General features: G+C 34.2%; 5 protein-coding genes across 5 annotated transcripts; 3 read left to right on the forward strand and 2 right to left on the reverse strand.

The window, feature by feature from the left end:
• Positions 587-7344, forward strand: LOC109360889 (urease). Its single transcript, XM_019606087.1, has 19 exons — positions 587-723; positions 804-877; positions 1044-1089; positions 1170-1275; positions 1651-1796; positions 2186-2296; positions 2453-2616; positions 2726-3104; positions 3194-3302; positions 3570-3709; positions 3870-4007; positions 4086-4177; positions 4412-4541; positions 4617-4775; positions 5648-5815; positions 6106-6240; positions 6321-6392; positions 6967-7194; positions 7229-7344. The coding sequence occupies exons 1-18, from the start codon at positions 598-600 to the stop codon at positions 7186-7188; spliced, it is 2517 nt and encodes an 838-aa protein (XP_019461632.1). The 5' UTR covers positions 587-597; the 3' UTR covers positions 7189-7194; positions 7229-7344.
• LOC109359336 lies at positions 7797-10068 on the reverse strand. Its single transcript, XM_019603960.1, has 7 exons — positions 9858-10068; positions 9711-9786; positions 9593-9644; positions 9412-9526; positions 9266-9336; positions 8555-8642; positions 7797-8182 (listed from the first exon to the last, which is right to left on the reverse strand). Exons 1-7 carry the CDS (start codon positions 10049-10051, stop codon positions 8059-8061), a joined length of 720 nt encoding a protein of 239 aa, XP_019459505.1. The 5' UTR covers positions 10052-10068; the 3' UTR covers positions 7797-8058.
• On the forward strand, positions 10491-14770 carry LOC109361321 (protein TRIGALACTOSYLDIACYLGLYCEROL 3, chloroplastic-like). The gene is made up of 10 exons (XM_019606766.1): positions 10491-10767; positions 10909-11037; positions 11193-11288; positions 11461-11538; positions 11629-11690; positions 11816-11891; positions 12192-12299; positions 13163-13338; positions 13445-13529; positions 14309-14770. The coding sequence occupies exons 1-10, from the start codon at positions 10600-10602 to the stop codon at positions 14345-14347; spliced, it is 1017 nt and encodes a 338-aa protein (XP_019462311.1). The 5' UTR covers positions 10491-10599; the 3' UTR covers positions 14348-14770.
• Positions 15814-18279, reverse strand: LOC109361196 (leucine-rich repeat receptor-like protein CLAVATA2). Its single transcript, XM_019606567.1, has one exon. The coding sequence runs from the start codon at positions 18154-18156 to the stop codon at positions 15997-15999; it is 2160 nt and encodes a 719-aa protein (XP_019462112.1). The 5' UTR covers positions 18157-18279; the 3' UTR covers positions 15814-15996.
• On the forward strand, positions 21449-23942 carry LOC109360744 (CBS domain-containing protein CBSX6-like). Its single transcript, XM_019605829.1, has 2 exons — positions 21449-22226; positions 22880-23942. The coding sequence occupies exons 1-2, from the start codon at positions 21883-21885 to the stop codon at positions 23814-23816; spliced, it is 1281 nt and encodes a 426-aa protein (XP_019461374.1). The 5' UTR covers positions 21449-21882; the 3' UTR covers positions 23817-23942.

Genomic DNA, 25160 nt, shown 5'->3' on the forward strand with positions numbered 1-25160 from the left:
AATACATGAAGGAGAGACACTCGCATCTATGATGTTAAAGTTGGTCTATAAAAGAAGGTAAAATCGTACAAGACAATAGAGAGCTTAGTGAGATCAAACATTTTTGTAATAGATCTCTCCTTATCAGACAATCTAAATATATTATACCATCACATAAATGTTTATTCTGCGACTCCGCCCATTTCATAAAGTATTCTACCAGGTTTAACGACAACTACCCAATATTCGGGAGCTCCTGCAATGCCCTTGTAGTTTCTGTAATTTATATGTGGCATCATATGCTTTAAACAAGTAACATTACAAATGTCCTTACCATGCCAAACTAACATATACTACACTAATTCATTATTCTAATACTATTATTACCAAAAAAGACTTACTAGATCTCCACTAAAATTTAAAAGAACAAAAAGTTAAGGATTTAATTCTTATAGAATCAGCACGTGAAGGAACAATTATACATCTTGAAAAGAAATGATTAATTTCTTAGAGCATTCACACAGACAAATAATATATTTATTCACATTATTTTATAATTTATAACGGGCAAGAAAGTTCACAAAAGTGGCTACCTCGGGTTTTGGTTTGTCAGAAAATATGAAAATGAGTCCAAGAGAAATCGAGAAACTAAGCCTCCATAATGCTGGCTACCTTTCACAGAAACGTCTTGCTCGTGGTTTAAGACTCAATTATATTGAATCTATTGCCCTCATATCAACACAGGTTTTCTTTATCTTCTTCTCAACTTATTGGATTCATTTTCTTTATTTTATTTTATTTTAATTTCATCCATTGTTTCATAGATTTTGGAGTTTGTTCGTGATGGTGATAAATCTGTGGCAGATCTAATGTCAATTGGTAGAAACCTCTTAGGAAGGTATTATTATGTCATTACATTTAATTCATATATTAGTGCAATAGCAGAACGGAATAAAGTATCTACTGGTATAAGGAGATAAGTTATGGTATACATTATTCTCATAGCAAAAAATGAACCACTTTAGTTTTTAGTTCACAATAATAATGTTTTCATTTTTTAACAGGAGGCAAGTTCTTCCTGCAGTCCCACATCTCCTGGATTCTGTTCAGGTAACTTTATCATTTATGGGAATTTGGCTATGTTCTACAAATACTTTTATTGTCATTTATTTTATTAAGTTTGAATGTAGGTTGAAGCCACTTTTCGTGATGGGACTAAGTTAATCACCATTCATGACCCAATTGCTTGTGAGAATGGGAACCTTGAACAAGCATTATTTGGTTCTTTTCTCCCAGGTATGCCTCTACTTTCATCTTAAAAATAGATGTTTTCTTATATATCTCTACTCAGTGTTTACATCTCATTTTCGTTGACATAATAACCTCTATATGAAATTCCAACATGAATAGAAAAGGAACGGTTCAAATACCATTTACTAACATTAATAAAATCATTGTTAAGCTTGCTATGCTGTAACCATTAGTTTATATTCTATTCTGGATCATGTCATCTAAATATTCTTGCATTTGCAAAATAATGCTCAGAATGCAATTTCATATTCTCCTGCAATTTGCTTTGAAAACCTTTGTTATAGTTAGCTTACAAAAAAGCAAAGTAGAAGCAAATTGAAGCTTGTACACATTAGTTTTTCTGTTTATCTGTGTTTACAGTACCTTCAGTCGACAAGTTTAACGAGAATGAAGCAGATAATGGAATACCTGGTGAAATAATATCAAGAGATGGAAGCCTGATTCTTAACCCTGGAAGGAAGGCAGTAAAACTCAGAGTTGTCAACAATGGCGACAGGCCAATTCAGGTTTTTGCCAGTGTGTTGCACCTAGCACCTTAGCATTTTGGATAAAATTTATGCATCTTTCTTTTTCTTTTGCATTAAAACCACAAACTTATTTAAGTCGTTTTAATACTGTTAGGATTATGCTATAGTTACTTGTAGTGCCAGCACTTCTAAATGCAGAATGATAAGCTGTGCACATATGAAAAACAAGTGATGTCTATGAGTGGTACTCAATTGGTACTTAAATTTGGATCTAAGTGTATGCACCTTATTAATATTGAAGCCTGTCAAAATATTAACATATTAAGAGTTTAGTGTTTCAAATGTTCTAGCTAATCGACTTCTCGTTTTCTTTCCCCACCGAAAATAACGGAAGCAACCATTTTCGTAACATTTCTGAAAATTTTCAGGTTGGCAGCCACTATCATTTTATAGAAGTAAATCCCTACTTAACCTTTGATAGAAGGAAATCATATGGCTTGCGCCTCAATATAGCTGCGGGGAAAGCCACACGCTTTGAGGTGGAATTCTACATTCTTTTCTCCATTGAATTTTTTGCATTGTTATTATTTTTATACATTTCCTATCTCGGTGAGCAGGCTAAACATGTTCAGCAGTTGAATTAATTCATTTATTAGATTAGAAACGATTAATCGAAAATTATTCACTCATGATAGCCTGGGGAAAGTAAAAGTGTTGTACTTGTAAGCATTGGAGGTAATAAAGTCATCAGAGGAGGTAATGGCATTGCTGATGGTCCAGTTAATGATTCTAATAGCATAGCAGCTATGGAGGCTGTTAGCGCAAGGGGGTTTGGACATGTGGAAGAGGCTAATGCAAGGTTTATGACTTGTTATTGAAGTGATTTGTATATAACTTTGTTTGCATCTTTTCCAATTATATGTCCGAGAATAATTGATGATTTCTTATTTCAAATATGAATATTCCAGTGAAGGTGTTACCGGACAAGACTCCGCACTTACTACAGTAATTTCACGAGAGGAATATGTTAACAAGTATGGCCCAACTATTGGTGACAAAATCCGCCTTGGTGACACTGATTTATTTGCTGAAATTGAAAAGGATTTTGCCGTCTATGGTGATGAATGTGTTTTTGGAGGTGGGAAAGTCATAAGAGATGGGATGGGTCAGTCATGTGGCCATCCACCTAAGGACTCCTTGGATACTGTTATAACAAATGCTGTCATAATTGACTATTCTGGAATTATCAAAGCAGATATCGGTATTAAAGATGGTCTTATTGTCTCGATTGGAAAAGCAGGAAATCCAGACATTATGGATGGTGTCTTTCTTAATATGATCATTGGGGTAAGTTCCATTCCAGATATCAGAAACGGCATGCTAAATTGCTACATCAAAATTTTGATACAAGTTATATACATATCATCCATGTCTAGGCTAACACTGAAGTTATTGCCGGAGAGGGCTTCATTGTAACAGCTGGGGCTATAGACTGTCATGTGCATTTTATATGCCCTCAATTAATATATGAAGCCATATCAAGCGGTATGTTTCATAATTGGAAGCAATTTCTACTGAAAGTGGTCATTTCATGTTTTTTTTTAAATATTTAATGCATGATCCAGTGTACTGGATACATGACTGGTATGCAAACAAAAAATTTGGGAGATGCTTCAGATCATTTGATTGTACTTATATATTTGTATGCATTGAAGAGCCAGTCTTTATCTATTTGCTTATTTTCCCAAGCCTCCTTCTTGATCTAAACTAGTTATTAAATTTCAATGAGTTTTTTTTATGCTATGTTTTTAGGTATCACAACATTAGTGGGTGGAGGGACAGGACCAGCTGAGGGAACACGGGCTACAACTTGTACACCGGCACCAAATCAGATGAAACTGATGTTGCGATCCACAGATGATCTACCTCTTAACTTTGGTTTTACTGGCAAAGTGTGTTTCCATTCTTTTGTTTGGTTTGCATATAATAATGCTTGTTCTGGACTTTTTTGTGTTCTTAATTGTCATTTTTTGCTCAATCTTATGTGATGGACCTCCAAAAACATATTTATATTCTGAGCCAATTAACTAAATATTCAATTCATTGATTCAGGGTAATAGTTCCAAGCCTGATGAACTGCATGAAATAGTCAGGGCTGGAGCTATGGGACTGAAGCTGCATGAAGACTGGGGAACTACACCAGCAGCAATAGACTGTTGTTTGACTGTTGCAGAACAATATGATATCCAGGCACAACTTCCTTAAGTATATTCTTCACTTATTTGTTAGTTTTGGTTGATCTTTGTTGCTAACTTTTTCCTATAACAGGTTAATATACATACTGACACCTTAAATGAATCTGGATTTGTTGAACACACAATTGCTGCATTTAACGGAAGAACAATTCATACTTACCATAGGTATTGTTGACTTTGTCAATTGCTGCATTTTTTGTCCCTTTGGACGGATTGTTTTTGCAACTCTTCTTTCTAGCCTGGGAGGTTGAGGTCAACGTTGTTATATTAATGTACATGATTATATTAATATACTCACATCTTGCTACCAATCAGAATGGAAAACAGGATAGGTTTTGGTTCTGTTTTCTGTTCTAAGTTGGCTGCTTCTTGACTTTTTCTTATTATTTTCTCGGGCAGTGAAGGTGCAGGTGGTGGCCATGCTCCAGATATCATTAAAGTATGTGGTGTGAAGAATGTCCTTCCCTCATCAACAAACCCAACACGCCCTTTTACGTCTAATACCATAGATGAACATCTTGACATGTTGGTATGTGATAAAACACCATAGTAACAATCTAGCTTATGCAATTTGGTTCTCAATTTTGACTTTGTTTATGTACAGATGGTCTGTCATCATCTTGATAAGGATATTCCAGAAGATGTAGCTTTTGCAGAATCAAGGATAAGAGCTGAGACAATTGCTGCTGAAGATATTTTGCATGACTTAGGTGCAATTAGCATCATATCTTCTGATTCACAGGCTATGGGTCGCATTGGAGAGGTCCTCCCTTTACTCAAGTCAGCCCTTCTATATAAGATTTGATTCTAGACTCATATTTGTCATTAAAAAGAAATAAATAGGGTGTTTGATAAAAAAGGGTGGCCCAGTGCATGAGGTTCTCATTTAGTGGGGTCTGAGGAGAATAGATGTACGCAGTCTTACCCCCTACAAGTGGAGAGGTTGTTTCCAGAAATAGAGTGCTTGATAGTTGCAAATCAATCCTAAAAGTGATAGGGTGTGTGATAGGAACAGGACCAGAATAGAGATAGAATGCAGTATTATTCAATATTCATAGAAATCACTCTGAACACAGTAACAAGAAGCTTCACCCTTGTTGGGTGGGAGTATTGTTACTAACCAGCCCTAGTTGGCCCTAGTGGATTAGCCTCTGTTAGTTAGGCCCTTGTTTGTGAAACTGTTAGAGTTAGTTAATTAGTTAGCATGTTATAAATAGAGACAGAATCTAAAGGGAGGGGTATAATTTGTTTTGGAAAGGGGTGTTAGGGAGAGTTCTAGGTCTCTCCAATACCTAGAGAGCTTTAGTAAGAGGATTGCATTGTATCATCTTGATTTCTGGTTATGTTCCACACTGATACTGATACTGATACTGATAGGAGTGACTTCTTTAATAAAGATTAGTTGTTTTCCTTATTCTGGTCCAGTTCCTATTAGCATGTTATTGTCTCATGTATAAAATGTCTGTGGAAGAGTACAATTATGTTCAACTCTTATTAATGTGACTCACGTATGATATTCCCACATTTGTCTTTTCACCTTCACTTATTCATTTTTCATCAGTAGAAATTGTCCATGAAAATCGAGATTACTTTTTTAATCCTGAAGATCATTTTGTTCAATCATTTCTTCCTTAGGTGATAAGCAGAACTTGGCAAACTGCCAATAAGATGAAGTCACAAAGAGGACCACTTCAGCCTGATGGATCCAACAGTGACAACTTTCGGATAAAACGATATGTTGCAAAATACACTATAAATCCAGCTATAGCAAATGGATTGTCGCGATATGTTGGTTCAGTCACGGTATGTTGTTTAAATGTTGGTTAAGAAAACAAGCTTTCTTACTTTTATATGTACTGGTCTTGGATAAGATTAGTGGCAGCTAATTACCTAAATCTTGTATGGTGAGTTGTTCATGTTGAAGCACTAGGGTTTTAAGTAGTCCCTAATGAACCTTTTTGAATTCAGATTAAACCACCTGTATAGTTGTGTATTGATTTTCATAAGTAAACTTCAATTTATTTACATGTTTGATACTTAGGACAGATATAAATTCAATGTTGATATTCTTAGTTGTAACTCTACTTTCGCAGGTGGGAAAGTTAGCTGATCTTGTGTTATGGAAGCCCTCATTTTTCGGAGCAAAACCAGAAATGGTAATCAAAGGTGGTGAGGTTGCTTGGGCTAACATGGGTGACCCAAATGCAAGCATCCCAACCCCTGAACCGGTATAGTTTTCATATCTAACTTGATTAGCATGTGTTTGTTTAGGTGTGAGGTGCTGGGATAAGACTCCTCTAAAATGCAGGTTATTATGAGGCCTATGTTCGGAGCATTTGGCAAGGCTGGTTGTGCGAACTCGATTGCTTTTGTGAGCAAGGCATGAAATTACTCTCCCTCTCTTTCTCCTTCACAGACACACACCTACACACGTAAACAGCTTGCATATGCTACTTTGTTTCTCCTAACATCTGTGTGTGTTGCTTCAAGTGGAAGAGGCTCATATTCCTTAAGCATATAATCCCTATGATTCTTGTGTATAAAACAACTTTTTTGGGTCCCCATTTCATGCATTAGACCTATTTGCTAGTTGGTTTTTCCATATTAATGGATGAAAGGGAAGAAATGGGAAGGTTGAGATCTATGAAATACACTTGTGAGATGGTTTTTAAGTCTTTCCTTTCTTCCTTCCCTTCCTAAACCCAACTTACAAATAAACCTTTCATCGAAATCTTCCTTCTCTTCTAAATTTAACTCATTTAACTCGCAAACAAACTTTTTAGTTTTTGAAGAGTAATGGAGGGAAGGGAAACGTTTGGGATCCATGAATTATACTTGGAGATGACTCTAAAGTTTTCTCTTTCCCGTCTCTTCAAAAACAAACTCGCAAACAGACCCTAAGCCAAAAATGAAGAGTCACAAGTCAAATCACATTCTTTCTCTGTCACATGCAGGCAGCTTTGGACAATGGAGTAAAAGCTTTGTACGGGCTGAACAAGAGGGTTGAAGCTGTGGAGAATGTGAGGAAGATAACCAAACTAGACATGAAACTCAATGATGCACTTCCAAAAATCACTGTGGACCCAGAAAAATACCAAGTTACAGCAGATGGAGAAGTTCTTACCTGCACTGCAGCCACTTCTGTTCCTCTATCTCGAAATTACTTCCTCTTTTAATATCATGTTACCAATTCACAGTTTGCTATCAAAATGAGAGAATTGTGTTTCAATGGTTGGTTATATGTCATGACTATTTTCTTCTTTTTGTACAAAACTATGGTAACAGTTGATAGGTCTGTTAGAACAGAACGAAATAAAAAGTGTTATGCTCCATGTTTACTGTAATTTACAATAGAATATAGAGATCTAATATAATGAGGAGGGAGGCCACCACTATCAATCTAATATAATGAATACAAAGAGGTATATTCACCATTGATTTAATCTAATGTGCATCATCATCTTATTGCACTCACATTTAATGAAATATATAGCTAATTTGAAGAAACCTTGTCCATTCTATAATATGTCATTGGCTTGAATGGCTGCAACATGTCTCTAAACTTGTATCGACTCTATTACCGTTGTTACTTTTCACTCATACAAGCACACTCTACCTAGTAATAACAAATATCATAATGGATCATAGATTCAACTTAACTTTCATCCAGTAGTTGATTCAGCTCCTTTGGACTTGACCAACAACTTGTTAGAAAGGACAACCATACACCCGGAAAAAGATTACCTTTAGTTACACCCAAAAAAACTACTTCAGACATAGTTACACATTTAGATATAGTTAGTTTCTATTTTGCAGCTGTACAGAAGCTACAAAAAGCTGAACTTCAATGAATTGAATCAGATGAATCATTCTCATTATTCAGCTTCAATCTTGATGATAGTTGGCCAGGTTCAAAAACTCAAATCATTTTAGCAGCACTTAAAACCATGATTTAATTGAATATACAATCTAGAATTTGATATATCTCTTTTACAACCCATATAGGAAATTGATGTGGGTAAAGACAAAGAATCAGAGAAAATAAACTATTGATCTTCATCTGTTGTAATGTCAATCCCCATCAATGACAACTCTTCACGCAGTAAATTGACATTCTTGAAATGTACACCTCTGATGCCAACTTCAATTGCTGCTTCCACATTTTTTTGCCTGTGACAATAACCAGTATTTGCAAAGTACCCAATTCAAATATATTCAACTCTGCCAATCCAAATCACTCTACGTTCACAAAAAAACCCATCAATTTTATTGCAGATGCTAAGCAACATCAAACAACTTCTTACTCTAGAATCTTAAAGAAAGTTATTTTTGTGAAGGTTGAAGTCTAAAAGAAAGATTGCCATAGGTCAAGACAAAATAATCTGCAGAAATCACAAATGTCTGATTGTCGAGAGTGAAAAAATTCGATATTGTAGATGTTATACATGCATACACACTTATAAATGTATAATCAACAAGTTATAAGTGACATTGTGGTTTGATTTTTATAATTGATTTGATTTGGATTGAAAGTGTACGAACCTATCATCCACAAAAATACAATTCACTGGATCAACTTCAAGATGACTCAGAACTTCCATATAGAATTCAGTGTCTGGCTTCCTCTTTCCTGAAACACATGGTGAATGGGTTTCACACCATTTAAGGTTGCATGACAGGATAGTTTGAATTTTTGCTTTAACCCGAAGTAATCAAAAAAATAAAGCTCAACTAGGAGACAGTAGAATCATATATTTGTTTTGTCCTACTACATTCTTAATAATTGATCTATTAGAATAATTTGGTCTAAGTCTACCCAAAAGCTCACATGGAGAGACATATAAATGGTTATTCTCTTAGGGCATGTTTGCGAGTTGGATTTTGGAGGAGAATAAAGGAAAAATGAAAACTTTAGAGCCATCTCACAAGTGTATTTCATGGCTCTCAAGTCTTCCATTTCGCTTTCTTCCCCTCTCAAACTCAACTCACAAACAAGCCCTTATATTCTTATTATAATATTCTTAACAAATGGGACTTCAATACTTTAACACACACCCAGAACTGGACTAGTTCTGATACCATATTAGAATAATTGAGCTTTACTCCACCCCCAAAAACTAGCTCATAGGGAAGGGTGCCCAAGTTATCATAAATGGCTCTCCACTCATATTCTCAACCAACATGGTATTTCAATATTTAAACAATATGAAACAAAAAGGTGATATAAGAGGCATAAAGATAATGTAATTATACCATTTATACAGGAACAAAATGTCCAAGATAAATATTTTGATAGTTTTAACTTGTCTTCAATCAAGTGGTACCTAAAATACATAAGATTGTTTAAAAAAGCATGAAAAAACATAATAGCAATGACAATAGAGTAAGATGAGTATTACCATATAGGATAGTTTGTAAAAGCATGCATCTCATAGTTATTTTGCTTTAAGGCAAGAAGCAATCCTTCAATGTCTTGTATGTATGAATATCCATTAGTCATACAAGTTTTAAGGCCTGCAACATAACCCACATGTAAGTTAACACTCATACATTCATTCTACACTTTAAACTATCACTAACCTTGTAAATCAAAATCTCTTCCATCCTTAAAAAATTTGCTTGCAAGTTCAACCTATGGAAGAAAATGAGATAGAATTAGGGTTGGAGTATAGTGTGAAATGTATAAGCTTTATTTTACCTCATTAATGAATCCCTTTTCAAATTCAATCCACGCTGTTGGGTGTTTACAATGTATAAGTTCGGTCATGGACATTCTGAAAATAAAAAACAAAAAATGAGAAGGTTGGAGATTGAAGAATGATGAGATTGGAATAGAATAGCATACCCGAAGAAGGAAGGGACATCGTGGTAGAAAGGGTCACGAACAAGAGTATCCATTACATCGAATAGTATAATGGGTACCTTCCTTTGATTGGAGAATGACATGTTTGTGTGTGAAATTGAAGCCTTCAATCTCAAGTTTGAAGTTGGTTTTCTATGGAATAATAAAGAGAGAGGGGAGAGTAACAAACACTTCATTTCTTTCCTAAATTCCTAAATTCAATTCATCTCTCTCACCTACTCCTCTCCACTTTTCGATAATGACTGAGTGGATATACATTTCCAAAACATTTTTTTATTTTTATTATTAGTGGTGAATAGGTTTCTCCGGTGCCCGATCATAAATATTGATTGTATCACTTTTTCAACTTAAACATCGTAAATATTTATTATTAGTGGTGAGTAGGTTTCTCCCGTGCCTAGATTTGAATCTAATATCATCCTAAATATCAATTGAACCCGATCTTAAACCCAATTAACTATATTGTATACACTTGTATTAGATAGCACATGTTATGTTTTGATTTGATTTCCCGAGCAAAGATAGATAGAGAAGAAGAATGTTTGATTGGTAAGTTAGCAGAAGAGAAAAGGGAAGGAATCAACTCTTTTCCTTCAAATTCAAATTCCATTCAACTATTCAAACAATTATACTTCAAACTTTCTTATTAGATCTCACTCATTTCGGTCTTTTTTATTTCTAGTTCCATTTGGGTCTATCATTTCACAAACCAATTTGCACAAAAATGCTTTCTTTATCTACCCTTCCCTTTTCCCCACCCATCACACTAAACAATTTTAGTTCATTCAACAATAACCACAGTATTAAGGATCTTCATACAAACTTTGTTTGTGCTTGCATCGCTCCTCCAAATTTCAAGAGTGAACAACACTCTTCCCCTATTAAATTCAACGTAATTAATCTATTTTCATTATCTTTGTTATCATTGTATATTCTTCCTTCTTTTTTATTAGTTATGTGTTATTAGCTTCTGAAAGGTGATGTTTATTATAACTATGATTTCTGGGTAATTCTTACATGTTTTTATTGATAGGGTTCATCCAAATCAGAACAATTAAGCACAGTGAGGGATCATGAGGATGATTCTGATGTTCTTATTGAGTGTAGAGAAGTGTACAAGTCTTTTGGGGAAAAGAAAATCTTAAATGGTGTCAGCTTCAAGGTGACTGAGGCCTCTTACTTTGTTATTCTGTGGAGTATGATATATGTAACATCAAATTATGAGTGTTTGTCAAAGTAAAATTGGATTTTTTACTGGTTGGGAGATTGCTAAATATTTCACCTTATTTTCCCCCCGGGTTTGGACATTATGTTTAGATCAGACATGGTGAAGCTGTTGGAATAATTGGTCCCTCTGGGACTGGAAAATCTACAGTTTTGAAGATTATTGCAGGACTTCTTGCTCCAGACAAGGTACATGTTTGATATTAGGGTATGTTAAGTTAATTTGAAATGATTAAACCATCAAGAAAGATGTAGAGGTAAATGGTTTGTCTATAGACATTTACTGTAGAACATTAGAATGCCCTTTGAGTTGTTGTTGTTGAGTTAATTTTCTTGAATATTATCATTCTTCATTGGGCAGGGAGAAGTTTATATTCGAGGGAGAAAAAGAACTGGTTTAATAAGTGACGACGAGATATCTGGTCTTCGGATTGGATTAGTAAGTTTTAGAGTAATATGTAATACTCTCATTCTTAACTGCTATAACCATTTTGATTTAATTTTTCCCCATAATTTTATCTGTGAACAGGTATTCCAAAGTGCAGCACTTTTTGATTCTTTGACTGTTCGTGAAAATGTTGGTTTTCTCTTGTAAGTTGTGCAAGCTTGTTTGCCTTTGCAATTTCAATTTATTTTTGAAGTTGTATATGAAAGAGTGATAAAATTTAAGGAATTGATTGAATTTCTGTCTTCTATTATCCTTTTTGATTGCTTAGGTATGAAAATTCAAGCATGTCCGAGGACCAGATAGCAGATCTTGTCACAGAAAGCTTGGCTGCCGTTGGATTGAAGGTATGCATCAAATATCAATTATAATCATTCTGTCAGGCTTGGTTTGAATATCTATCTTCTTACATCTGATTATGTTAATTTTTGGTGCAATGCTTTGTTCAACCATTAACATTATTAGGCATATTGGTTTATGCATTAAAGAGTAGCAGAAGTAGTAGTATACCTTTCCCTTCTGCCATGGAGGAAGCTGTTCTATATACATTCTGCTAGACTGCCCAATTCACACTCTGCTTTCGTCTGTTTAGTTGTATAATGATGTTTTGCAAACATGATTAACTCCTCAGTCACTCTTTCTTTTAGGGAGTTGAGGATCGGCTGCCTTCTGAGTTATCAGGTGGGATGAAAAAGCGAGTTGCTTTAGCTCGGTCTATTATTCATGACACTACAAAGGATTCAATTGAGCCAGAGGTGTGTTAGCTTCTAAAACTTCCCCTTTCGTTTGTTAAATTTCCCAATCCTCCCCCAGATTAACATTTACTTATGGGCATGTTGAAGTGGTTCTTAATTATTGTTTGAAATATCTACTTGTAGGTAGCAATGTACCATTCTCCGAGAACTTATAGTTACTTTGCATGAGTTTACATAAAAACACATCTCTTAATTTTATGCACATTTGATAAAATAATCTCTGATAAGTGTGACATTGTAGTAAGAAATATGTAACTCCCGTATGACTGTGATTTTGGCTTCTGGAAGTTATCTCCTTTTCACTGTAGGGTAAAAGAAAGTGAAATTTAATAGCTGAGACTAGCGAGTCCCCTGTTAAAGTATTTCTCTGGATAAGCCTGCTTTAGTGGTTCCTCTTTTATTCATCTAGGATTTCTAGCATTGACTGAGTAGATTTCATGATTGGAAATTCATGCTTTTGGTTGTTTATTATTATTTAGGTTCTTCCCTTGCCTGTGGGAGTATTAATACCTGGCATTGTCAGTAACAGCTTAGTGAAGAGCTTTAGGACTGCATTGTAAATAACAACTCAGTGACAAGGTTTGGTAGGATGCATCTTTAAGAGACAATCTTCCTGAAGTTGTTTCATTTATTTATTATTAACCTTGGTGCAGTTGCAATAAGATTCACTGTTTTTTTTGTTTCTGGCACATTTCTTCTTTTTGTAAGAGGAGGAGGAGAGAGTGCAACTCCGGGGGTTTGAACCTGGGCGCTCAATTTCATGTCCCGTACCTCAACCAACTGAACTGGCTGTTGGGGACAGATTGACCGTTTTTTAATTTATTGTCATTCTTTTTATAAGCAGCATTTACACTTCTCTGCAGCTGCTTTTGTACGATGAACCAACTGCTGGACTTGATCCCATTGCATCTACTGTTGTTGAGGATCTTATTCGTTCTGTGCACATAAAAGGACGTGACGCACTTGGTAAACCTGGGAATATTGCATCTTATGTGGTTGTCACTCACCAACACAGTACCATTAAAAGAGCCATTGACAGGTAATGATATTTTCGTAACGGTTGCATGTCTTCCTGTCCCCTGAAACCTCTTTATTATTTGCTCAGAGTTGATGTACCTATCTGAGAAGTTACTGTCTAAATACAGGTTGTTGTTTCTGCACAAGGGAAAGCTTGTTTGGGAAGGAATGACCAATGAATTTGTGACTTCAACAAATCCAATTGTTCAGCAAGTAAGTTTGTCTTCCTTTATCTGGGGTTAAATAGCTGCACATCAAATTGTGTTCTGAATTCTTTTATTGTGGAATCTAATTTTCTTTATTTCGGGTGATATGTAAATGTAACACATGTCGACAGGCGAATATTAAGATCTTTTTTTTGTCACATAAGATTTCTATGACCAGTTTCTTTGCCTTCCTTTATTTTTATTTTTTTATTTTCATGAAGGGTAGTAATTTTCATTTCCAACCCACTAGTTAGGAGCCTCACGCATTGGGCCACCCTTTTTAAATGCTTGCTTCCTTTGTTGTCCAAAGTTTTATTTTTCAGGAGCATCCTCTTTACAAATAAGATTATTGCTGGATTCATGAGACTTATTTTATATGATCTTACATTTCAAGATTAATAATAAATTGTGGGCACTATCTGAAATGGAAATCAAGTAATAGTTTCTGATCATACAAACACGTTATAAAAATATGGAAATAGTTCATTCAGTTATAATTAAAAAACGGTCAATCATTTAACTCGGGCCATGAAAAGATGATTTCTGTTGGTGTTGTTTTGTGGGTATGAGGTTGCAGAGTATGGGACAAGCTGTTAAACCTTGGTTTGTCCAAGCAAAGGACACATTTGATAAAACGACCATTATGCTCTGCCAGATCTTTGGACGAATGAACTATAAATTAAACTTCTTTGAAGTCTTTTGCTTTTCCTTACATGTTATTTCTATATCTTATAGTGCAATCATCCTTAAATTATAATGTTAATCTGTTTTTGTTTTGTTATGCAGTTTGCATCTGGGAGCCTGGATGGTCCTATCAAATATTAGATCAATACAATGATCGTATACTAACTAAACTCGATTAAGGCTGCTCTTGGCTGCCATGAAGTGTGCGGATAGGAACGGGAATGAACGTAGTGAAAAAGAAGACAACTTTTGGTTGCAAGTTGCAACAATGATCAATGGGTTTGTCAGGGTTTTGGTATTAGCTTCTAAATTAACTTTGATTTTTAGAATTAGCCATCCACAGTGGTTTGGAAGCTGGCAAGAACAGCTTATTTTGGGTGGTTATTGAATGAGTTGAGTCATTGAAGTACACCATTAGTACTTGGCAGAAGCAGGTAGAAGATTGGTGGAACTGGATGTTTAATATCAGATAGAGTAGTTGATGTGCTAAAATTTTATTGTATACAATTCATTATTTATAGTCAACAAATCTACTTAAAGATATTTATTTTTTTGGGGTGATTCCATCAATTTTCTCTCTATAAGCAATTGTGTATAATTTCATTTGTATGTGTGTACTTTGCTAATGGTATCACATTGTTCAATCCTCCCTTAGATTAACTATTGACATTACCCTATTCTAGTTTGTATTGATGAAAGAAGGGGTACTATAAATAGTAAACTAAAGCCATGAAGGAAGCTTTGGACTCACTTGGTTCCCATTTATGGAATGCAAATTGTTGGGGATTATTCTTAAAGTTTTAACAAAAATATTTGTTAGAATGGAAAAGTGTAACATACTTTCGTCCTTTTATTCAAAATAGAGAAGAGATTGTAATTTAAGCATATGGTAGGAGAGGGTGTAATTTACTTTTATTATTTAAAATCTTCTATGAAGCATGCTTCCCATTTGACAAGAAAACTAAGCCTACAAATTAACCTCCCACCTGGTAATGGAAAAGACATTTTGAGAATGTGTAAAAAATATAAGGATAATTTGTGTAATTTCAATAAAATACTATTTAAAATTTATAGGACATAAGACAACTATAGTACAAACTATAAAATAATATAAATATTAACATAAAGGCACCAATCTTAAATAAATTGGAAGAAATAAAAAAACTTTAACAGGTTAGTGTTAGTCATTGCAAACACAAAAAATATTAACATTTATTTATTTAATGTGACATTTTAATCCATAATAGTTAAAAATTCAAAAGATAAACATAAAATTATCTAATACAATTAGGAGTATCAGAAAGAGTCTTAGAAGTATTAGATATGGATACATGTTCCAAACAAACACAAGGACTATTTTGAAGCATGTGTGCTTCATAGGGTAAGACTAGACTATCTTCCTTAATGAAACAATCAATAATGCTGGATTCATGGTGTTGTTTTGGTCATGTCATTTCTGAGATACATGTTTTCTTTGGTATAACTAAGGGTATCGCCTAAACCTATGGGTAAGGAGTTAATCTCTTTTGGGTACGTGGTTGTCCGTTCGAACAAGTATCGCCCAAAGGAATCGAACATTTGATTTTTTGGCCTATCTGGAGATCTAGTGAAACCTTATACCACTAGACCAACACATTGTTTAATAATGAGAAGTGTACATTTATAGAGTAGAAGACTAGATGGTATTCTCAGTCACATAATGAGTTAGTTCAGTTGAAAAGGGAAGAGAGCTACCAAATTACAAAAATGAAATTTACATGTGAAAGTTTATGATTGTCACAATCATCAAATCAACCTTTTGTCTGCAGAATATAATTCCTAGCATGAGCAGAACAAAAGAGAACAATAACACCAAAATCAAAACTAATAAAGGCACTGATAAAGAAAATCCCCACAGATATTGGTCCATCCATCCCATCTTCCTCAAAAGAACTTCCTTGTGCAGATGGAACTTTTCCACCATCACATCTTCCACTGGAAAATTCCAAGCATAAATCTGGATTCCCAGCGAATGCACCCGGAAATCTCCCATACCCTTGCTTCTGAGGAACATATCCGGAAAAACAGTTGTAAGATAAATTCAATAGGGTCAGATCTTGAAGGCTTGAAATGTTTCCCGGGAGATGTCCTGACAAGGAATTATGTGACAAATCTAAGGCTCTCAAGCCCTGCATTTTCTGCAGACCTGGAAGCAGTCCATCAAGAAAGTTGCATGACAAATTCAGATATTCTAGGCCGGCTAGGCCGAATAAGCCCCTCGGAATCTCCCCATGTAGTAAGTTGTTTGATAGATCGATTCCGACCATTGAGGAAAGATCATAAGTGAAACTGGATTGGTTGCTATCAGAAACAACCACTGAAATTCTTAATTGAACCTTACTTGCAGCAACCAATGGCTCCTTAACAGTAACATCCCTCGCGTTAAATAACAAACTACCCTTAAAATTAATATCAGGTATGAAGCCAGAAAATTTGTTATATGAGAAATCCAGCATTTCAATTGCTTCAAATGTGAACAACCAACTAGGTAAGGTTCCAGTGAACTTATTCTGAGCTAGAGAAAGATACCTGAGATTTGTCCATTTGGTCATAGCATCATTCAAGGAGCCAGAAAGATAATTAGAACTAAAATCTACAATCTCCAGAGATTTACATCCTGCCAAAGTGAGTGGGATATCGCCGGAAAACCTGTTATTGCTTATATCCAGTATCTTCAAGCTATCCAACGCATCGAACTCCGGTTGAATGACCCCAGAAAGATTGTTGTTATTGAGTATTAGAGCAAGCAGCTGAAAGCAGCCAACAATGTTCAATGGAATGGTACCAGACAATGAATTGTGAGAGAGATCAATGACTTGGAGGTAAGTCAAGTTTCCAATTCTAGCAGGAATCTCTCCAGACAAAAGATTATGAGAAAGGAACAAAGCCTGCAAGCTTTTCAATTCTGTGATTTTCAATGGAATTTCACCAGAGAATTGATTGTGAGAAAAGTCAAGAAAAACAAGCCCAAATTTCTCTGTTGTCTGTGCAATTATACTAGGAATAGGACCATACAAATCATTATTACTCAAGTCCAAGACAAGTAGTTTCTCCGAAAACACAAGCCTTGGAGATATCCTATATCTCAAGTAGTTCCCTGATAGGTTCAAATGAGTCAAAGCTTGAAAGGATGCAATACAAGCAGGGATTCCCCCCACAATAGAATTGTTAGATAAATTCAACACATTAAGAGACTCAGCTGAAGCTGCAAAACAAGGCAAAGTACCCGAAAACCGATTCGAAGCAAGGTTAAGTAAAACCAAAGGCTGGTAAAAATCAACAAGATTACCAGACAATAAATTGCCTTCAAGGTTCAAATACTTTAGTGACTTCAAATAAAGCAAGCTCTCAGGAATGGCACCACTAAATGAACTAAAACCAAGATGAATCCTTTCAAGATTTGCAGAGAAGTTACCTATCCAGCTAGGTAATAAACCTCCTAAATCTGAGTTCCCATTCAAAAGAAGCTCAGTAAGGTACTTAAGGGTAATGAAAGAGTTTGGTATTCTGCCATGAAACCTGTTATGGCTTAGATCAATGGTTCTGAGACTAAGCAACTTTCCAAAACAGACAGGAATAGGAGATGTGAAGTTATTATGTGAGAAAACAACCTTGTTAAGTGATGAAAGGTGACAGAAAGTTGGGTTAATTTGGCCAGATAAGTTCATATTGGTTAGGTTGATTGAGACCACTTTGCCAGTAATGTTGTCACATGTGGTTCCTGTCCATGTGGTGCAGTTAGAGTTAGAGCTTACCCAGTTGGACAAACTCTGGTTTGGGTCATGCAGCCATGATTTGAAGCTCAAAAGTGATGTTTTTTCTTGTGGGTGAATATCAACTGAGTGAGAAGGGTTTGAAGATAGAAGAATCAGACATAGGAGAAGAAGAAGAAGAACCCAAGTGGGTCCCATTTTGATATAAGAGTAAAGGTACTATTTTGAGGAATGGAAAGAATAGTTTTCAGCTGCAGCTTTTGTCAAAAGAGAAACTTGGGGCAAGAATTTGAAGATTGTAATAAACACAGAGTAAGGACCCTCCATTAAAACAAACTTTTTATCAATTTGTTGCTTTTTTTTTTGCTCTAAATCTTTTGGGTTAGCAATTCCCTCTTCTAACTAATATTATTTCCATCAATTAAACAATTAATTTTTTTTTGACCATTTTGAAGATATAGCATGATCTTATTATATCAGTAGAGTAATACCTTGTTGATATGAAAGATTATGAACATGGATTAAGTCCCTTTTACTATTTTTAGGATTGTTATGGGATAATTTTCTAAGACTGTTTTAATCAACTTTTAAGATTTAATTATAGTGTAATATAGAGTTATGTTGAACTACAGAAAATTGGCTAGTAGAATGTAATCATATATATCAAAAATAATGGTAAACAACTTTTTATGATTTTTGTTAAGTGAACTAATTAGATGGAACCTAAATGATAAAGTATGTATACATTCAAGAGGGATTTGTGATTGATTTTAAATATGAATGTAGAGCTTCTTGTAAAAATGGTTTTAGTATATACAAATTATTTGGCGTGCTTTTAGTTCACCATACATTATTTCTTAACTCACCTTTCCTCTCAGATCAGGTCAGATGATTTTCAAACTTTGTTTAATACATTTTTAATTATCAATTGTCATCTAAAAGAAATAAGGCTGTCACCACTTATTCCAGATTTCCAGATATTAATAATCTTGATAACAAGTTGCTTATAATGAATGCTTGAAAATAGTAAATATTCAAGTCTATCATTATAGCATAAGAATATTTGTTATTTCATCCAACAAAAGACATTTGCATCTTTGAAAAACATATATTAGGTGATCAATCTAAAATAAGCATTAAAAGTAGATGTAATGAAATAATGGAATGAAAACACATCACTTATATAACTAAATTAGAATTAAAGTAAACAACAAGAAATCAAAGAAATCAAACTATCCTCATGAATTTTCTAAAGGAAATGTAAAATTACCTAAGCTAAGAAATCAAAGAAGAGAGTGATCAAGAACAATATACAATGATGCTTTGAATGGTGAGGAAAAGGGTTCTATTTATAGAGTTTTTTGACCCATTGAGCCCCTTTCTAAAGGCGTCGGACACCTACAAATCAGGCCAATTTGGCCTACTCTTTCCACCTGGCCAGCTGCTTAGACAACTATTGGCCAGCTGAGCCACCATGTTTTGGTCTAGTTAGGGCTCAACCTACCATGGGCTATGCTACGTTGCTGCCCAGCCTACATGCTATGCATGGTGCCACGTCTTGCTTCAACCTAACCATCTTACATCATGTATGACATCATGCCTAGCCCCTTGACTTGGTCCCTAAGGCACACCGAGTCCCCTCTTGGCACTGCCTAGTTGATTACTTCATGGTTGAGTTTGCTCTTTCTTTAAGCTGAAGCAATTCTAGCTCATGCAAAATCATCCAGCGCCTATATGGACACGTCTATCGGGTTTTTGAGCAGTTTTGGTCTTTTGTGGATCTTGTTGCTTGTTTGCTTGAGTTTTGCTTGTTCTTTCTTCATAATGATGTTTAGGTGTTTTATTCCTGAAATTCACATGGATATAGAGAAAAGGTGATAATATATATTTTATTTGAAAAAGAAGTATTAAGTTGTATATTGAGCCATGAATAATCAAGATAACCAAGATAAGTGCCGTGAAAATTGATGGACAAATAGAAACATTTTGGCACTTATTAGTCATTTTAGTATATTTTATAGTGGAACATATGCTACTAAATATTTTTAATTTTGTGGTAACTTCTTAAGATATAACCTTCATTGCTTTTAAAGTTGATATTAATTTGATATAGTATTTATTCTCTTGAATGTCATACTCAAACAATCTTTAACCTTCACATGGTTCTCATAGGTAAGATTTTTATAACATTTTCTCTCTATTTAGTTACTCATTTTACTCTGTCACAAGTTAACATTTGAGCAGTTTTGGTCTTTTGTGGATCTTGTTGCTTGCTTGCTTGAGTTTTGCTTGTTCTTTTTTCATAATGATGTTTAGGTATTTTATTCCTAAAATTCACATGGATATAGAAAAAAGGTAATAATATATATTTTATTTGAAAAAGAAGTATTAAGTTGTGTTTTGAGTCATGAATAATCACGATAACCAAGATAAGTACCATGAAAATTGATGGATAAATAGATACATTTTGACACTTATCAGTCATTTTAGTAAATTTTATAGTGGAACATATGCTACTAAATATTTTTAATTTTGTGGTAACTTCTTAAGATATAACCTTCCTTGCTTTTAAAGTTGATATTAATTTGATATAATATTTATTCTCTTGAATGTCATACTCAAACATTCTTCAACCTTGGCATGGTTCTCATAGGTAAGATTTTTATAACATTTTTTCTCTATTTAGTTACTCATTTTACTTTATCATAAGTTAACATTTTGTTTATCTATCTCACAACTTTTTCATGTTTAATTTTTCATTGGTAAATTATTCACAAACTAAATGACTCACATGTTAGACTTTTCTAACATTTTTCTCTTCATTTAATTCACTCATTTTACTTTTTGCCACAAACTAATATTTTGTTTGTCTTCATCACAACTTCTCCATGTTTAACTTTTTATAAGTAAAATTTTCACAAACTAAAAAATCACAAGTAAGACTTTTCTGACATTTTTTTTTCATTCACTCACTCATTCTAGTTTTTGTCACAAGTAAATATTTTGTCTAGTAACCTTTTGCAACCTTCTAGTAATGAATAGTGCAAATACGGAATGAACACACACGACTTTGCCTACGTATACATCTAAACCCGAGTTACTTCCCTAGATGAGGACCAAAACTCTACGAAAGTTAAATATTAAGTTGATGAATCTTGAATCCCCACTCTTACTACATGAGCATTTCATAATCCTATAGTATAGGTATAGAATACTATAATGAATACATTTTTTTATTATATTCTCGTTTAATGAGAGTTTAGATTTACCCATTTACAAAGTATCATTTAACTTTATAATAATAATAAAAAATTCTAATTAAATAATTTAACAAGTAAAAATAATTGAGTGAATAATATATTTTAATAAATAATAATAATGAATAATAAAAATAAACATAATTAAAACATTATAATTAAATAATTTAACAAGTAAAAACAATTGAGTTCTGTATAAGTTCTATAATTTTTTAGAATTGTGACCCTATAACACAAAAGACTTGAGTACTATGAGATTTTGATCGAAAAGTCTCCGTCGTTTTGTGTTTGGATTTTGTTGTTTGCATTTTGCAGTACTTATCTGTGTTTTGTGTTTATCTTCGCCAAATTTGAGATATTATTAGTGACCGAGTCTTAAGTATTTGATGGGCCTTAACCTTTTCGTTCTTCTTCCATGGCTATGGCAAACTCAATCTCTTTCTCTTCTCTCCTTCTTCTCAATCTGATTCTTCACAGACCTCTCATCACTGCCCTTGATCTTCTTCTTATCTTTCTCCATACCCTCTTATAGTTTCTACTCTTCAAACACCAACAACAAATTTCACTTTTTTTCCTTTTGATTTGTTTTTTTTTATATTTTTCTTTTATCTGGGTGTCTGAAAAATCCAATTTTGATTGTGAATCTGAACACCCTTTTGTTTTTTTGATGGCATCGTTGTTTTTGTACCATGTGATCGGCGATCTGACGGTGGGGAAACCGGAGCTGGTGGAGTTTCATGATAGTGAAACGGTTGAATCTGCTATTCAAGCAATAGGTGAATCCCCAGAAGGAAGCATACCAATTTGGAAGAAGAAAACTCAAGTTGGTGTTATTGAGAATAGTGATTTGAGACAACAAAGGTTTGTTGGTATTCTTAATTCATTTGACTTAGTTGCTTTCTTGGCTAAGAATGAGTGTCTTGAGGATCAGGACAAGGCCTTGAAGACACCTGTTTCTGAGGTTGTTGTCCCTAATAATTCTCTGCTTGGGCTTGTTGACCCTGGAACAAGGTTAGCACCTATTTTATATTTATTATTACTAATCAATATTATCATTTGGTTCATAAAGAGTTTGACTAGGAAATTAGGATGCTTGTGTAGTAGTACAAGAATCTTTGAACTCAGCATGTGACTCCTTTTACTTTTTTTGTTTATATTTATCAGTGTTTTAATTACATCACTGTTTACCATAAATTTGGAAAATTGTGGGAATATGCGGCTGTAATCGTTCGTGATGCAGTTGCGTAGACTTCCGAAGGTCACAATTGCGGTTACAGATTCAATGTCTTCCTCAACACAATCCAGGACCTTATATTATATATGAGCATAAACATATGAAGGCCTAAAGTCTGGATGATGTATTAATGTATTTGTTATACGCATACATATTTTTCTCATTGAAAATTTTAAACACTGAATCAGGTGTCTCGACTTGTGCCTTTTTTTATCTTATGCAGGTATCGAAGTATAATGGATGGTTTTGAAATTTGTGTTTTGTAATCATTTATAATATAATTTGTAACTCCAGTTCAGTAGTTCTCACTCAATTAGTTCACCTTTGCACTTTTTTCACTTTTATCATAACTAGTTTTAATTTGAGTTTTGAACCAGTTTTCTAATTGGCCAAATACACCCTTTAATGTCTGATTGATATCTTCTCGAAGGTTGATAGATGCACTGGACATGATGAAGAACGGTGTGAAGCGTCTGCTTGTTCCAAAGAGTGTAGTATGGAAGGGCATGAGCAAGCGATTCTCAATGGTCTACCATGGTAAGTGGCATCGGAATGGTGAAACTCCTAGCAGCGGCAACAATAATCTACCTTCAAACATGAATTTGGACGCCTCATCTTCCACTAACATTATCCGTGAGAAGTTCTGCTGTCTTTCTAGGGAAGATGTACTCCGTTTTATCATCGGTTGTCTTGGAGCTCTAGCACCACTTCCTCTCACTTCCATTGCTTCTCTTGGAGTAATTAATTCAAGCTACAGCCATATCGACTCCTCCACTCCAGCGATTGAAGCAACTACAAAGCTCCCTCAAGACCCCATTGCAGTTGCCATAATAGAAAGCACGCCAGATGGTCAGTGTAAGATCATTGGTGAAATCTCTGCATTCAAGTTATGGAAATGTGATCACTTAAATGCAGCATGGGCTTTAGCCAATCTCTCAGCCGGACAGTTTGTTATGGGAGTTGAAGATAATGTTACCTCAAGGTCACTGCCTGAGTTGAGTATAAACTCACCAACTGGAGATAATAATTTAGTTAACGGTCGCAGTTCAAGAAAACCGAGGATATTCAGTAGCAGGAGTATTGGGTTCTTCAGTAATTCTGGAAGCTCTAGTTTTGGTTCCAGGAGCATGTATAGGGGTCGAAGTGCGCCCCTGACATGTAAAATTACTAGCACATTGGCTGCAGTCATGGCTCAAATGCTATCTCATAGGGCAACTCATGTGTGGGTGACCGAAGATGAGAGCGACGATGTTATAGTTGGTGTGGTGGGATATGCTGATATTTTGGTTGCTGTAACCAAACCACCTACAGCATTTATTCCTGCAAATAGAGCTCCAGGGGGGTTTCTAAATGAAATTCAGAATTGAACTTTTGTGTAATTTTTCCTTTCAATCGCGGCAGAATATTTTCAGAACAAATGTGGATTTTAGTTATTTGCTTGTACGAGTTTTTGTTAATTGATAATAAACAGAATGGTATTTTATTTGTTTGTTGTTACATGAAATCATTAAAATATGAGCTTCTATTTTTAATGATCAGAGGAAGAGGTTGTGAAGCATAGCCTACCCTCTAATATGTAAATTATAAAGGAGCTTGAATAAATATGATGTGAAACATTTCAGAATTATTGATGTTAAACATTTAAGAATTATTAAAAGGGTGATCGAGTGGAGTGAAGGATAAAACAATGTATATCAGTTATGAATATTTAATTGCTTTTAACTAACGTGACATAATATGATTGGTTTGAGACAGAGTTTGGGACAGCAAATCTTTATCCCGAAATCATACCCAAAAATATTCAATCATTCATGTAAGGCTCTACTAGTAAACACGTCTTATCAGTGTTGAGCTAAGCGGAACAATCGTAATCTACTCCTCAAGAGTCACCATTTTGTGCTACCTATTCTCTCATTATTCTACTTTCTATTATTACAAGTCAAAATTGTACACTTATTTTGTAATTGAATGTGTAAATGGATACATATTAGTGTAATAATATAAAATCCGGTAGATTATCATAAATATTAAAATGTTAAAGTTTGATACTTAATAAGAAAGGATAACTATACATTCGAAAGATATTAGTTATTTACCAAAAAAACTGATAAATAATCTTTGTAGTACCATGAAAAAGAACATGTGAATGGACTTGTTCAAACTTATTTTTCTTGCTTTCTTTATTTTTAAAACACAAATTTATTTTTATCTAAAAAATGATACAATGATTGATGATCTAGTATGAAAGGAAAGAGAGATAGAAAAAATAACAGGGTATAGACGTGAGTATAAGAAAAATGTTTTAAAAATATAATGATTGTTTTTCTTTTACTAGAAAAAAGATGTTACTTTAATAATGTAAATCTTCATGATTCACATGAATTGTATTAAACTAAAGTTCGAATTTTCGGTTATTAAAAATGACACTTATTAGGAGAGATAATCAAATATCATGAAATAGATTAATTAATGAAAGACACTATTAGTTATAAAAAATCCCAACCATGCATCTAATTATTAAGGACCTAAAAAAATATTGATTAAGCCTATTCTATTACACCGGAAAAGAGCAGGGATCAAGCATCTTCAAACTTTCTCCATTATGTAAAAATGTTCTCATTTCTTAAATCTTTTTATTCCCTCTTCATGTTTCTTAGGTGTGCTAGTTGGAAATGCTATAGTTGTTTGTTTAATTGAATGATTTTGCTCAT

This window comes from Lupinus angustifolius, chromosome LG11 (genome assembly GCF_001865875.1).
Source record: "Lupinus angustifolius cultivar Tanjil chromosome LG11, LupAngTanjil_v1.0, whole genome shotgun sequence".
Taxonomy (NCBI): domain Eukaryota; kingdom Viridiplantae; phylum Streptophyta; class Magnoliopsida; order Fabales; family Fabaceae; genus Lupinus; species Lupinus angustifolius.

Excerpts from the sequence above, each read along its gene's own strand:
- LOC109360889 (XM_019606087.1), top strand. The coding sequence starts at position 598 with ATGAAAATGAGTCCAAGAGAAATCGAGAAACTAAGCCTCCATAATGCT. Across the intron at positions 724-803 it reads TTGCCCTCATATCAACACAG|ATTTTGGAGTTTGTTCGTGA; the intron begins GTTTTCTTTATC and ends ATTGTTTCATAG. Across the intron at positions 6,241-6,320 it reads GCATCCCAACCCCTGAACCG|GTTATTATGAGGCCTATGTT; the intron begins GTATAGTTTTCA and ends TCTAAAATGCAG.
- LOC109359336 (XM_019603960.1), bottom strand. The coding sequence starts at position 10,051 with ATGAAGTGTTTGTTACTCTCCCCTCTCTCTTTATTATTCCATAGAAAA. Across the intron at positions 8,643-9,265 it reads ATTTTGTTCCTGTATAAATG|GAAAGAGGAAGCCAGACACT; the intron begins GTATAATTACAT and ends CATGTGTTTCAG. Across the intron at positions 8,183-8,554 it reads TGTATTTTTGTGGATGATAG|GCAAAAAAATGTGGAAGCAG; the intron begins GTTCGTACACTT and ends TTATTGTCACAG.
- LOC109361321 (XM_019606766.1), top strand. The coding sequence starts at position 10,600 with ATGCTTTCTTTATCTACCCTTCCCTTTTCCCCACCCATCACACTAAAC. Across the intron at positions 11,691-11,815 it reads GAAAATGTTGGTTTTCTCTT|GTATGAAAATTCAAGCATGT; the intron begins GTAAGTTGTGCA and ends TTGATTGCTTAG. Across the intron at positions 13,530-14,308 it reads CAAATCCAATTGTTCAGCAA|TTTGCATCTGGGAGCCTGGA; the intron begins GTAAGTTTGTCT and ends TTTGTTATGCAG.
- LOC109361196 (XM_019606567.1), bottom strand. The coding sequence starts at position 18,156 with ATGGGACCCACTTGGGTTCTTCTTCTTCTTCTCCTATGTCTGATTCTT.
- LOC109360744 (XM_019605829.1), top strand. The coding sequence starts at position 21,883 with ATGGCATCGTTGTTTTTGTACCATGTGATCGGCGATCTGACGGTGGGG. Across the intron at positions 22,227-22,879 it reads CTTGTTGACCCTGGAACAAG|GTTGATAGATGCACTGGACA; the intron begins GTTAGCACCTAT and ends ATCTTCTCGAAG.